At 33.8% G+C, this 15,439-nt stretch overlaps 1 protein-coding gene across 1 annotated transcript; it reads right to left on the bottom strand.

Annotated features, from left to right (window-relative positions):
• Window positions 1-583: 583 nt before the first annotated feature.
• Window positions 584-8,279, bottom strand: LOC104099176 (dol-P-Man:Man(5)GlcNAc(2)-PP-Dol alpha-1,3-mannosyltransferase). The gene is made up of 13 exons (XM_009606087.4): window positions 8,039-8,279; window positions 7,904-7,938; window positions 7,403-7,540; window positions 6,254-6,322; window positions 5,087-5,244; window positions 4,914-4,980; window positions 4,759-4,812; window positions 3,865-3,953; window positions 3,050-3,166; window positions 2,678-2,784; window positions 2,465-2,543; window positions 1,245-1,301; window positions 584-1,153 (listed from the first exon to the last, which is right to left on the bottom strand). The coding sequence occupies exons 1-13, from the start codon at window positions 8,190-8,192 to the stop codon at window positions 973-975; spliced, it is 1,305 nt and encodes a 434-aa protein (XP_009604382.1). The 5' UTR covers window positions 8,193-8,279; the 3' UTR covers window positions 584-972.
• Between the last annotated feature and the right edge of the window lie 7,160 nt (window positions 8,280-15,439).

Raw genomic sequence — 15,439 nt, 5'->3', positions numbered from 1 at the left:
TACCTTCTCTCCAAAAGCATTTTTGAGAAAAATACTCTTAGAAGCAGTTTTTAAAAGTTTGGTCAAACACTAATTGTTGCTCAAAAGTGTTTTTCAAATTAATTCGTTAAACACAAACTGTTTCTCACCAAAGTAAACACTTTAAAAAAAAAAAAAACACTTCCCAAAATAAGTTATTTTTTGCATCTATATAAATTTGATCCTTTTTCCTTGTGCTAAAAAATCACGTGTTGAAAAACTTAATTAATCAATAAGTGCAAATTTATTCCCATTTTGTAACAGCAAGGGTAAATCTAAACCCAAATAGTTACGAATCAAATATGAACCACTTCACAAATTTGGACATTTAAATCCGTTATTTCGTGGGTAGCGTATAATATTAAAAAAATTGGATACCGGCTGAAATTTGGATTTCAAAGCTACGTAGTTATGAAAATTCCCCTTAAGATTACGACGGTTAAGCCTTAAGGAAGAGATATACACAACAGTCCAATAGGAAAGAAGGATAAAATGGCATCAACGACGCCCAGCATGCTATAATTAACCAAAAACGGACTTGATACAATTAAACCCCACACATAAATAAAAAGAAAGAAGGCTGACCTTTTGAAATTTCAAGTCTAATTCAGATTTATGCTAATGAATCCTCAAATGAAAAAAACACCGTAGAATATTTCATCCTTAATTCCATGGGCCATGATCAATGAGGGGTGGTCATTTGCATGTATTTTAGAATCTAAGATGGTGGTTGTGACCAGCTTTGTAGCTTTGTTGTATGCTACCTAAACAAAGTAAGGATTTAAAATTATACTAGCAATTTAACAGAATAACCAAAAACTCCTCTCAGTAAAACCAAACGACGCCTTTCTGGTTAGAGCATCAGATTTCAACACTCTGGTGGTCAGGGATGAGGGCAGGTAATTCTGTCATTCGCAGGCATAACCAGTTCTCTGAGAGAAAGCATGTAGTGCTTCATCTGGTCTTCTTCTCAGATGATGATTTATCGGTTGTTTTTCCAACATATGGATATTCCGGAGAACTGATCCATAAACCGCCCAGTATGATTAAATGAACACAGAGGAGGAGTATTGATGAGTAACTGTTGGAGGGAAAGATATTCCAGCAAAACTCAACAGCTGCGAACAACATTAAACTGCAGAACAGCACTAAACTTGTATAAACCTGGAACACAAATTACCATAAAACTAAAGCAAATAAAGAAGCTTGAGTATCAAATTGAATACCGTAGGAGGGTTGGAAATGGCGTTTTCCACAATAAATATGGTAAGCTATAAAAGTACCTGCAAACAAGATCTAGGTCAAACATCAATGGTTTTCTCTTAATTCAACTGAAACCTGACATAGAATCCAGGAAACCAATGCAAAAGGGAGCAATTTTCTATCTGCTTGGCTAATGTTAATCAAGGCTTTTTATGCCTTGTTTTGGTTCCATGCTAGTAGGTGGAGTTGGGGGCTGAGTTTTGGGATCTTCTTCTTTTCCTCTAGAACAGCGTGACTGATTCACCAGAAAAAAAGTAGATAAAAGATGGCTGAATTACTCAATGAGCAGTTCAAAAATTAAAAATTTATCCCTCAAGTTAAATGCAAGCTGCATGTCCCCAACGCTTCGGTCGAGTGGTAAGAGCGCAGCGCATTATGTGTGAGTTAGACCCACGTCAGGGTTTGAACCTTGCCGCAGACAAAAAGCCTGCTATTTAAGTGGAAAAGGGTAAAACGGCGGTCCCACATCATCCGCCGAGTTTCAAACCCTGCGCCACTGACCCTTGGAGATTTCTCGATTATCAAAAAAGAAAAAGGTACATGCTGGCAGTTCCGTTAACACCTTATAAATGTATCCCAAAGTTCTCCATTCTGCAAAGGGATACTGAGGAATCTAAAGTTATTACTAGGCTGGTCTGGAAAGCGGAAAGCTCTATTCATTTTAGTATCTCACAATAATTAAGTTAGAATATGACAGTTTATCATTAAAATAAATTCCAATAATACATTTCGGTTAGTGTTTGGTTCCTCACAAAAGGAGGTTGATATTGGTCCTCTTGAAATATGTGATGTACTTTTACGCCAGCACCTAGCTCAATAGAAACATGAGATCATAAAAGCATTGCATCTATCATAAGCTGAATGTTAACAGTTCAAAGAGTCAAACTAATGTATCATTTACTAAAGCTTTTCAAATATTTCCTTATAAAAAAAACTATTAAAGCTTTTCAAGTATTTAAAATGTGAAAAGTTGCATGTTTTAATACTTTATGTAGTTTATTTTATTTTAAACAAACAATTTAGTCATCTTCAAATTCACTCTGGAGATTAGTTTAGTCGCCCCTTAATAACCACTTGAAGACATTTGATTTAGCAGGGAAGCTTCAAAGAAAAGATGTGTAAATGAAGGAGTATGAGATAGAATCCATAACCTAAAGAAAAAATAACAAGCTGCAGAACCTACCAAGAGTAAAATTGGAAATGGAGGGATCGGGCACATATAATGCCAATGAAATTCCCGACAAACATAGTTGTCACAATATCTGAAAATAAAATAGACGTAGATTCAATTCCGGAACCATAACATGCCAAATCAAGCAAAAACTAGTGACACTTTAATAAACTCGATGGCCTTTAAGTAAAGAGAAACCAAAAACAGAATGAGCATATTACTTACGGTCAGTTTGAAGGACTCTGTTTGTCGGAGACATATTTCTGTGAGAAAATCTAAGCTTCAGTTGAATGATTTTAGAATGCACGACAGCAAACAGTCCATCTTCATGCCTGAAAAAGATGAAAAAAGAAAATTGCAGTCCAATGGCAGCTATCATTACCTGGGTGTAGAGAAGAAAAGGTCATGTGATGTTAACTTGCTTCTACAACTCAAAATATGTCAGGAAGTTCTGAATTTATATTATGGTTCCTGAGCATACACTTGAAATAAAAATGGTTATCATATTATGACATTTCTTCTCCCGGTTCAACACTTGGAATAGCATTATAGTAATGCTACTACATTCGCTGTAATAATAACATGAGAAATACTCACCTACACCATCTGTAATGAGCAAAAATCAACAGCAGACTGAGATGAGCAACTAGCAAGGAGAGAGCAAAAGCTTTAGAAACAAAGATTTCTTCAGGAACAAATTTGAAGTTAACAGACCTGCAACAAAGCAGAGTTACGATAAGCAGTATTTTCTGAAGGAATAGAAGAAAAGCGCGAAATGAGCATAATCTTGTAGAACGCAGATGGTAGAAATACAGTTCTCAATGTCAGATTATTTTAAAGGTGCGCCAAAGCAACTTAAAATCCAATTAGAATCAGACAAAACTTAGTTTGAAGATAATGGTAGGTTTAGGGTGAGAAGTGGCCTATTAAGAGGAAATGGGGCAAATATCCTTTTGCTGTCTATGTCAAGCGAAAGAAAATGAGCCTCAAACTCAACAGGGATGAGATAGACAAGAAACTACACCAGCAAGAACATGCATCTCCTACATTTAGCAAACAAGACCAATGTGTTGTTTAATGGCGTTTGAGGTAAAATTTGCATGTAATACGACAATGCTGTTTCACATGATGATAATGCATGTTGATACAAAGGCTTGTCAAGTTGATAGTTCCATAATCTCTCATCACCATAGTTTTCCAAAAATAATTCCAGAAGTAATATTATGGGGGATGTCATAAAATATCCTGGGGCAAACTGTTTATTTGTCTTGCACAACAAAAGAGATTTATCGAAATATAAATAAATAGATAAATAAATCAAGAAAGGGAAGCCAGCAATTTTAAAGTGCATGATATTTTCAAATGGTGCCTCAGAGTACCAAATTTGCAAACATAATGTATTTAAAATGTACCAGAAGTGGATGAAAACACGACCAAGATCGAAAGCTTTTGATATATATGAAGCTGGATGTGACAGGATAAAAGGCAGCCCGAGGAGAATCTGCACCAATCACCAATCATCATGGTCATTGGTAAGCAATTTGATCAGAAGATGCTCCATTCAACAGAATTATACTTGTCGCTTGACTCACCTACGCATATGAACCACAAACTCATAAGAGGATCTCTGAGGAAAAAACAGAAAACAATTATAACAATTAGAAAAATGCTCAAGAGCATCAAGGATGGAACATATAGATCAAGCAAATGTTAAAAGTTACAACATCATGTGATTCATGAGTAGCAAAGGAAAATGATTCCTTGATCCCGGTGCAATCATAAAGCTTCCCTACCAAAATAAGGGAACATGCTAAAACTATTTCTCAAACATTAACAAAGAAGTGAAGAACACAACTGCAGTACTGAAGACAATAATAAGAGTAAAGATGATAAATATAATTCAGAAATAGTAAGCAATTCCATAAGGGATTTCTGATATTTATCATATTATGTTATTATTAATCAAGGATTTCTTATATAGCTAGAATGACACTCACAAATTGTGAATAGTAATTTCTTAATAATTAATCGGATTGAGGATATGGCGTCATCATTCGCTGGAATTGAAATATTTGCGAGACAAATAAATCCCTCCTAGAATTTTTTGTTCCATGCGTCTGTCCCCCCGCTTCCTTGTCTAGTATTTAGACAAATTAGACTTTCTTTCTATTTGAAAACTATTGATACGTCTTATGGCACTGAAATCTGTCAATAGTAACATAGTTACACTACTTCAATTAAAAAAACGCTACACCGCTGAACATCATGGCATTAGGAATTAGAAAGGAAACTTGGAGAATACCCACCTGCACTAATGCAGCACCTGCTAAAGCAGATATCACTCCAACAATATCCATTGCCTGTATTTCAAGTTTCCACATATAACACAAAAGGTTACTCAGAAATGCAGTTCATAGTCATACTGAGATTGCTAATAACCTTAACTGTCCCAATATTATACCTTCACCATCAGGAGCAACAGAGGTGGTGCATACAGGAGCACATTCATCTTTATAGAAACAGCTCCACTGTACTAAAGAGAGGATCATTGATCAATCTTAACTGATGGCTAATCCACTGATACAAAGCAAAATTAATCCAAAATAAAAATCTCAAAGCTGCGCAAGAATATACCTGAAAATTACCAACCCTAGATGCCATTTTTGACAAATAATTGAGACCAATGCAGCATGGAGGAGAGTAGTGGCTAAACAATCATTAAATAATCGAAGAACAAAGATAGAGTGAACTCTTTTAGACAGAGAAAGCAAGGAGAGAGCCCACCAAGGTACCTGCAGCGCAGTCTAATCGTCAACTCTATTGCCAATTACTTATAGCATATCTATCTCTATCGTCAACTCTATTGCCAATTACTTATAGCATATCTAACTCCAACGAAAAGTGATTTGTCCATTTAAAAGATATTCTACCAAGTGAATGAATTCTGAAATTTACTAAAAGTTCATAAAATACAAGTTTCAAGGAAAAAGCTAAATCAGAAAAAGAGAGAGAAAATGGTAGAAGAAAGTAAGACATATTGCAGACATTTTTTTCACAATAGTAAAAACCAATCCTGATTCATTATGAAAAGATATAGATCCCGACAATTTGGTCAAGACTCCCCTTTATGAGAGATGTTTAGACAGATTTTCACAGATGTCCTTATACTAGAACTTTCTCTGAAGTAAGCATAATTAATTGTGGAAATAACTTAGCAAAAACTCCTGATCTCCTGGTATAAGATTTGGATGATATCGATAAAAGATCTCCGTAGTCTCAAGATTGACTTGTTTCTTTCTTTCTTTTTTCTCAGAAATACCTCCCAGCAACATAATAACCTCTTGGCTTCATCAAATTTTTCCTCCAGAATCCCGTTGAAGTTCAATTTTGATTTACAGATATCTCCAAAAAATAGCCATCTGTTGATCAGCAGCTTAAAGAAGATGCCTTGTGTCACCAGTCTCAAGTTGTTGTCTAGAAACTCTTTCTTTTTCTTTTCTTTTTGAAATGATAAGGTTTTATTCATAACAGCACTAAGATTGTGTTGGAGACCAGTACATTGTGGCAAAAGTGAGAAGACAAAAGTACATCCCTGTCTAAAACTGTAGGGATCTAGAAACTCATTCTTCTTGAAGTACAATTTCAGTGACATGAATAAAAATAGACAGTCAACACTAACAAATTTCACCACTGTTCAAGTCTTACAACAGTCACAATAACAACTCATTTCAGGAATATATTAGCTTAAAAGGTTACCCACAAAACTTGGAAGAGCCACTCATACATGAAGAGGACACCTACCACATCAGTCTTCAAGTAGATGAACACGACAATTGCTAGATCCAGCATGTAGAGAAAGCCAAAAAGAATCTGCACTGACATGAAAAGATAGAAATCAATAAACTTGCATGCAAGTCTAAGTGACCATGTACTGAAGGACAAAATAGTGTGCAAGGATTATCCAATGACAAGCTGAATATGCCCACATTTTTTTGAATAGGAAATATGCCCACATTATTTCAAAAGTCTTCTACTAGAGTACTAGTTAACTTTTTCCCTCATTCTGGAATCTACTTTAGGTTCCACCATCCAAACAAGCATAGAAGGTATGTTATTGCATTTTTTCTAATTAGTATAGAGTTAGAGGAAATGCAAATATTTGCTTCAGACTATAACTGTCAGGAAAAACTCTCCAGCAGATGGTATACTGCCCAAAGTAATCAGCGGCCTCAAAGAAAAGTGCATCACGATTCACGAGCATGAAGAGCTAGCTAGAGTTCCAAAATTATGAGTTAAGGTCGAAGCTAAGCAAAAGTCCAGCTTGTTAGATATAAGATAATTGCAAAGAAATCCAACACTGGCAAACACTTTCCTGAGCCGAAAACTTCGAGATGGATTGCTGGTGGTGGTTGGGATCGGTGTTGTATCCCGGCATTTGGAGAGATACAAATCCAAAAGCTATTGTACCAAATCTAGAAAGATTGGTGAATGTTTAAAAGTCCAACACAAATATCTTTCAACCAGGCACCACTATGCCTTCGATTAGGATTGACCTGTTAGGTGCATGATGCTCTATATTATTGCACTCTATTCAGGACCATTTCATTCCAATATTAAAGAATTTTCAAGGTAAATTAGAGGTTTTGTAATCTCACACTTATCCCTACACGGGTAACTAGTTGTTGTTGTAGTCTATCAGGATGCCATGCTTCCATCCTATACATCTGTCTGTTGTTGTTTCTAAAATAGAGTCTGTCGTTTCACTTCAAATTCAGTAACAAAATCTGTTCAATGTTGAGCAGGGACCATCAATTAATTGCATTTGCATTCTCTTTCAAATTAATTTTTTTCTTTTTTTTAAATCACGCTAGTACCTCCTCATGTAAGTTTACTAGCAATCACTGAAACAAGGATTGTACCTCCTTGAAATGGAGAAAATAGGAAAATTACCTGAGCAGGAAAGACTTGACCTCCGGTAACATATTGTATAGCAGAGTAAACATAAAGAAAGCCTGCTGGGTAAACCAGAGGTCCCGTATCACCTTTCAAGTTACTATAGTCCCTCTCTCCTCCGAGAAAGCCAGTAACCTATTCACCAAAAAACAATCAATAAATCAAATCAATAAGCAAAATATCAATCAACCATGCTACAATAGACTCCCTCCGTATTTTATCCGAACCTGTTTGACTTAAAAAAGAAATAACTTCTGAAACTTGTAGTTTTAAACATGTCATGACATTTGTTAAATGTAAAGTTTAAGTTAAATGTTTCCAATTACATAGGAAAGTGTTATTTTTTAAAACAAATTTAAAAATAAAGAGTGTCACATAAAATGTTGAAACAGAGGGATTATTTCATTCCAATACTGGTAAATTTAACTCAAATCTGTGCAGCATTACTGAACAAGAGAAACATAAAGATCAAAATGTTGAATTTGATTGAACTCTCACCTGAGACATATAAGCATCCCAATCAATTTTTGTATCTAAAAAAAAGTAACGAATCACCTCACTAATTAAATTATGATTTGATATACATATAAGAAAATAATTGGAAAGGAAGTTGTGAAAAAGCTGAAAATTTACATGGAACGTAGGCGATGATCAGCGCAACGAGGATGGAATCAGCGAAGAGTAAAGCGAAAGCGAAAGGTATTTTAGGATTTTTAATAAGTATTTGGAAGAAATGGTCCGATCTATGTGAATTTTTGCGTATAGCAGCAGCTGATTTGGCTGCCATGGCTGCTGGCGCACGAGAACTGCGAACTGACAATCTTGACAAAGACGAAAGAGATTTCTTTTCCTGTTTAAACGCAGCGTTTCATCGGGTATAGAAGTATAAATTGCTTTGACACCCCTTGAACTAGGGTAAATACGATTCGGCCACTTAACGTTTTATTTTTTATTTTGGATCCCCAACTTTTACTATTGGGAGTGTAAGATGATTCCACTTTTTCCGTTTCTCTCCTCCTTCTCCCCCCCCCCCCCCCCCCCTTCCTTTTTTTTATACGAAATCTCTGAGGGAGGGGTCTCTCATTGGCTTTGTGCCATGCTCCGAAATGCAACGAGACGTCGCAACTCATACCGAATGAACCATTGTAATTACTTCTACTCATTTCATGTTAGTACACATTGTTCGCCATTTATATTATTAAAAGATATAACGGTCAAATATATTCCTCTACTTTCATATATTGTCTATATTTAACCTTCGTTATACTATCGGACCAAATCTAATTTCTGTCTTAGTCCTTGTAGCTTGTACTCATTTCAAATCTTGGGCTTTGAGTTGGTTTGATTGGCTCAGCTAAGTATCAACTTTGGACTGGGCCAAGCATAGACTATTGTTTGGTCCATCCTCATCCTTGGCCAATTTTAAAAGAGAAAATGACACTCTATGGCCCCTATAAGAGTTTTTTACGCACTTGATCATTTTTTAACTATTATTTAAAAAAATAGCATCATTTATTGTTTATTCCATAAAGAGTATTTTTTTTTTTCATTATTAGCATATTACAAAAATTAAGCCCAACATTCATCTTCTTCACTCTATTTTTAAAATCTGATGCATATGTGAATGCCACCTAAATTCAAGATGTATTGATTTATACGTCTTTTATACTTTGTATATCAAGTATCACATTAATTCAAAATGTATTTTTATGTATATTTATTTTTGAAGTGCCATCTTATTTTAAGATGTATTTTTAATGTATATTTCAAATATATTTTATATGTCAAGTGCCATTTTAATTTATGATGTATTTTTTATATATATGTTTTTTGTATATTTATATGCCATCTTAATTAAATTTAAGATATATTTTTTATGTATATTTCACATGTCTAAGTGTCATCTTAATGGAAGATGTATTTTTTATGTATATTTTATATGTGTTAATTCAATATATATATTTTTTATATACATTTTGTATATATTAACATATATTATTATCGAATTAAGATCTTTATGTTAAGAAAGGAAGAAAGAAGGAAGAGAAAAACTTAAGAAAGAAAATTAAAAAGAAAACGAATGGAACAAATTTAGAAAATAAGTTGACATCAACAGAAAATAAAATTAAGAAGATGAAGAAAAAGAAGGAAAGCTAATAGATTAAGAGAAAAAAGGCATGATTTTTGTACAAAGAATTATTGACTTTCCATTCAAATTGCTTATATTTAGAGATTAATAATTAATATTCTTATTTTAATAGAACTGTGTGCTATAAATATAAATAATTCCCTTCCCAATGTAACCTCTTTTTTTTTTCTCTTTCTACGTTTCCCCTAGAATTTTTTCTTTTCCCCACACCTTTTACTTCTCTCTCTCTCTCTCTCTTCCATTTGCATTTATATTTTTTTTTTGGTTACTTAGTAGTTAGCAAGTGGCTTTTACAAAGACACTTGTATAAACCTGGATATGCATTTTTTCACTAGCTCAAATCATTTAACATCATCCCCTTTCCTTATATTCATTTCTTTTCTTATTGATTCATTTTGTAAGTTTGAGCTTCTAGTTAAAAAAAAATGAAGGAACGCAATAATTTTGCTTCTTATTATTATTATGTACAAATGTTTGCTTTTTCTTCTTATTTTTGTTTATGTGATTGCTTCTTCTTTATCGTCTTCCTTTTCGGGTCCTAATGATATTTTATAAGTACAGATCTTTTGAAGTGGGTATTGGTGATGATTTATATTTTAATGGTGTTTGGAAGATACAATGTAATTTCATATAAAAATTTTATATACACAGTGTATAAAACTTGTATATGCACTGTTATATGTATATAACTATATTATGTATAATAATGTTATTATAAAAATTATATATATACTATTTTACAATGTATAAAAATTATATATATACTATTACATTGTATAAATTTTATATATAAATTGTATCATGTATTTTTCAGTGTATATTATAAAAATTATATATAAACTATTATAAAATGTATAAAAATTATATACATACTATTACATTGTATAAATTTTGTATATAAAGCGCATCCTCTATATTTTAGTGTATTCCTAATGTGTTGTTAGTGTATATTCATGGCTCCGACTTCTTTGCAGCAACCTTATATAATGTATATATGTTATATAATAGGTATATATGTACAATTATATAATTTATATATATTATTTATACAATATAAATATTGTGTGTCATTTAATAGTGTTTTTCTAGCCATATTGGAGGTTGAAACTCCATGATTCTTGTGGGATGAATTTATGTGCATTTGCTGTGAAGAAGTGAAGGGTAAAGTGTATTTCTACAGATTCGTCTTCTTCTTCTTCTTCTTCTTCTTCTTCTTCTTCTTCTTCTTCTTCTTCTTCTTCTTCTTCTTCTTTGTATATAAGATATAAAATTAGTGTATCTCATATATAATAAATTCATATTTAGTGTATCTGTTACATAAGCTGTGTATCTATATACACTTTGAGTTTTTATAAAGTATACACTAACTATATAATATATATACATTCGTTATACAATATTAACCATGAGAATTTTTAGTCTTTGGGTCATTTTCGGTGAGTAAAAAAAAAGAAAGAGATTTGTATGTGTTGATTAGTGATCGACAATGGCTACGGTCGTCAAGGAGGAAGAGTTCTAGGTCCTTTGATTTTTCTATATTAGGTATTGATAGTGATATGCTTTCCTTTATTTTGGAGATTTAAAAGAAAGAATATTTTTGGAACAAAAGCATTTCAAAAAACAAATTAATTCCAATTTAAAGCAGAAAATTTATTTCATTTCCAGATTTAAAAAATATTTTCTTACCATCTCTGTTCCTAACACCCAAGTTCAAGTATAACGAACCCTAAACAGACCAAACCAAATACAAATTTTATTTTATTCAAAACTCACATGGCCAAGATAAGAAACCACCATATTATGAGCCAAACCCAAAGAATTAAGCACCAAATATGTAGATCTGCCATTAATCCTAGTTAAAAAAATGACAGAGACCCATGAAAAACAAAGAAAGGGTAGTTATTCAACTAGCGAAATTGAAAAAATACCTCAATAAAAAGAGGAGAAGAAGAAACCCAGCAGTGAACTGAACAAAAAAAAGAGGTTCTCACAAACGTTGAAAGGAGCAAACTTTTACCCCTTCAGAGAAAAACATATTTATATTTTTTAGTTCGCCAACTGCTTCCGGGTCTTAACATTTAGATTTCACATTTTAGGAAGTGGAGATTAATTTTTATTGAGTTTTACATGAATGACTAGAGAGTGAAGAAGGGACAAAGAGCCACTCAAAAACTAATTGTTGGTTAGCATATGTTATTTATTGTTGGCTATAAGTTATAATGTAAAATAATGGGCTAGCGAGTGATATACTTTTCGGCCGAACGACCAATTATGTCAGAAGCTCAATTTTAAAACCTTGTATTACTCTCACTAAACCTAGAAATTGTGAATCATAAAAGATTAGCATGAAGCTCGAAAAGAGATCGGGAAAGCAGGGATATAATGGTGTTTCTAAAAATATTTTTCAACTTTACGTTTAATTGGAGTATAACCGCTCCTTCCTTGAGTTGAATTGACATGAGGGTAAAAAGAAAAAGAAAAACTAACCTAAACTCTTAATGTTTCCTATTCAAGGATCTCATTATAAGATTGTTTTTTCAACAGCGACACATCTTGGATAGCTGAAATTTTGAGAGTACTTCGAGTAATGTTGAGGGAAAAAGAAATAGTTCGGTAAAAACAAGAGTTTTTAAAGTTTCTCTCTGTGAGGAGGGCCCAAGACCTGGACCAAGTGAAGTGCATCAAAGAAGAGGAAGGCCATATTTTGATGGAAGAGGCACGGATTAGACAGAAAATGCAGACATACTTCTATAAACTCTTGAATGAAGAGGAAACAAGATTATCGTGCTCGGTGACTTGGAATACTGCGAGAGTCGTCGGGACTTTGGATATTGTAGGCGTATCAAGGTCGAGGAGGTTGAAGGGGCTATGGTAAAATGAGCAGGGGAAGAGCAATCGGGCCGGACATGATCCCAAATCAATTTTGAAAGAGCACGGATAGGGAAGGTTTGGAGTGGCTATCTAGGTTAATCAATGTTATCTTCAAGATAACAAAGATGCTTGAGCAATGGATATGAAGTATGATGGCTCGGTTGTACAAGAACAAAGACAATATTCAAAATCACAACAACTATAGGGGTATGAAGGTGCTAAGCCACACTATGAAGTCTGCGAGCGGGTAATGGAGATAAGGGTGAGGAGGGTGTGTCTATTTTCAAGAACCAGCTCGAATTCACGCTGGGACGATCAACTACGGAAGCCATCCACCTTGTGAGGAGACTGGTTGAACAATATAGGGAAAGGAAGAGTGACTTACATATGGTATTCATTGACCTAGAAAAGGCATACTACAAAGTCCCAATAGAAGTTATTTGGAGATATATGGAGGCTAGAGGTATATATGTAGCATACATTGGGGTGATTAAGGATATATATGATGGAGCCAAGACCTAAGTGAAGATAGTGCGTGGAGACTCGGGTCACTTTCCAATTTTGATGGTATTGCACCAGGAATTCTGTACTTAGCCCGTTTTTATTTGCCTTGCTGATGGATAAATTGACGCGACACATTCAAGGGGAGGTACCTTGGTGTATGCTATTTGCGGATGACAAAGTATTGATTGACGAAACGAGGGGCGGTGTTAACACCGGGTTGGGGAACTGGAGACAAACCATGAAGTCTAAGGATTTCAGGTTGAGCAGGACTAAGACAGAGTACCTGGCGTGCAAGTTCAGTGATGCAACTCACAAAGGGGACGTAGAAGTGCGGCTTTATACACAAAAAGAGAGAGAGAGTTTCTAGTATTTTAGGTCTATAATCCAAGGTAATTGGGAGATTGACGAGGATGTCACTCATCATATTGGGGCGGGATGAATGAAATTGAGACTCGTTTCCGGTGTTCTATGTGATAAGAACATGCCATCTGGACTTAAAGATAAGTTCTATAAAGTGGTTGTTAGACAGACTATGATATATGGAGCAGAGTGTTGGCCAGTCAAGAGCTCGCATGTCAAAAAAGTTGCAAGTAATAGAGATGAGGATGTTGAGATAGATGTGTAAGCGTAATAAGAGAGGTACGATTAAGAATAAATATATTCGGGACAAGGTGGGAGTGCCCCTCATGGTAGATAAGTTGCGGGAAGCGAGGCTGAGATAGTTCGGACATGTAAAAAAGAGATGCCCAGATATCCAGTGAGAAGGTGTGGGAGGATGGCCATGGTGGGTCTGAGGAGGGGTAAAGATAAGCCTGAAAAGTATTGGAGAGGTGATAAGGCAAGATTTGGCACATCTCCAGCTTACCGAGAACATAGCACTTTAGAGTAACAGGCTAGTAGATAGTCGCGAGCGTATCCTTCTCTTATGTGTAAGATCAATAGCATTCTAATATTTTTAATACCTGAACCTGTATTATTACCAATTATTTTTTTTGCTTCAATTTTCTTGTTATATTAATGTTGTTGGTAATATGTCGTTTTAGTGTTCCTTTCCATTATTTGTACACTATTATTTTCTTTTCAATATGTGACGTGACTATGCTTCTCCTGAGTTGAGGGTCTATCGAAAACAACCTCCCTATCTTCACAAGGTAGGGGTAAGGTTGCGTACATACTACCCTCTCAGACTTCACTTATGGGATTACGCTGAATTTATTGTTATTGTTGTGTTATTCCTTCAAAATCTGTTGATTGTTCGATTTTATAGTTTTTTTATTGTTGGTTGGTTGCTTGTTATTGTAGTTATGCTCAATAGATATAGTAGATTTCTCTACTACTTTTTCTTATTCTGCAAATTGTGTATTTCTCCTCACCGTGTAACTCTTTCGGTTGTTAAATGAAAGCATACAGATGGTATACGATGTTTAAGTATATTTTCATTTTGAGTTATGTTCTTTATGCTTTTAAATTAGGGGTGACAATTTGAGCCCAAACTCATCCAATCCGTTCAGAGATTAACGGGTTGGGTTAGAAATATTTTAGCTCATGGGTATAATTGGACTGAGCCTAAATTAACCCATCATTTTTTATAGCTCATTATGACCCATGAAGTAGTTCAATTACAACCTATAAAGCTCACCCAAAATAAAGGGATTTCAACACAACTGAAGGCTTGTCTGAAAATTTACTTAGTTGCCCCATCATTAGTTTCTATATCTAAGTGAAAAAACGAGAATCAAAGTATCTAAGTTTTAATGTAAATATGAATAATTTTGTAACTGAGTTGTGGTGAAATTTATTTATTTAAAAATAACGAAAAAGATATATTTCAACTTACAAATTTTAAATATTAATTTGTTATTTAAGAAAAAAATACTAATAGATTTTTTTTTTTGGAAAGGAGGGAATAGTTCTTAAGTGGAGAGTAGGACTTCTTGTATTACATTGTAAAGAATAAATAATAACTACACAAATAGATATAAATCAAAGTTTGTACAGAAAATTATCTGGGTTGTTTTTCTCTAAAAGACTTTATCAACTAAGTTTTCTAAGAATTTGGTATGGCCGGAAGACTCTTTTCTAAATGAATTATTTTTGGAACAATTCCAACATCAGAAAAATAAAATAAAAAATCAACTAGCTAAACCTTTATCTTGCACAAAAATTTTCTTCATAATATTTTCTGAAACATTGTCCAACTGTTATTTTCTTTACTTTCCCCCCTCATTTTACCCTTTTAAATAATTGCTTAGTTTTAGAAAGTAATAAAAGCTCATGAATAGTTGAGAATAAAATTAATTCACATGTGTTTGTTAACTAAAAATTTAAAATTAGATATATAGCAATTCATTGCTAGTGCATGGAATGAATAAATTACGAGAAAAATAGAAAAGTAGGTAACATATATAAGTGTATAAATTATAAAAGGTTAAAAGCTTTGTTTATGGGAGATGGAATACAGTTCTAATTTGTAAAAACATGGGTCAAGACCCAAATCGGTTAGGTTATGA

The sequence above is a fragment of the Nicotiana tomentosiformis genome, chromosome 1, assembly GCF_000390325.3.
Source record: "Nicotiana tomentosiformis chromosome 1, ASM39032v3, whole genome shotgun sequence".
Taxonomy (NCBI): domain Eukaryota; kingdom Viridiplantae; phylum Streptophyta; class Magnoliopsida; order Solanales; family Solanaceae; genus Nicotiana; species Nicotiana tomentosiformis.
Note: the sequence above shows the minus strand (reverse complement) of the source record. Positions and strands in the feature narration are given on the sequence as shown.

Coding starts and splice junctions, on each gene's coding strand:
- LOC104099176 (XM_009606087.4), bottom strand. CDS start 8,192: ATGGCAGCCAAATCAGCTGCTGCTATACGCAAAAATTCACATAGATCG. Junction 4,813..4,913: donor TGTTGCTCCTGATGGTGAAG/GTATAATATTGG, acceptor CTTGAAATACAG/GCAATGGATATTGTTGGAGT. Junction 2,544..2,677: donor CAGAGTCCTTCAAACTGACC/GTAAGTAATATG, acceptor TTTTATTTTCAG/ATATTGTGACAACTATGTTT.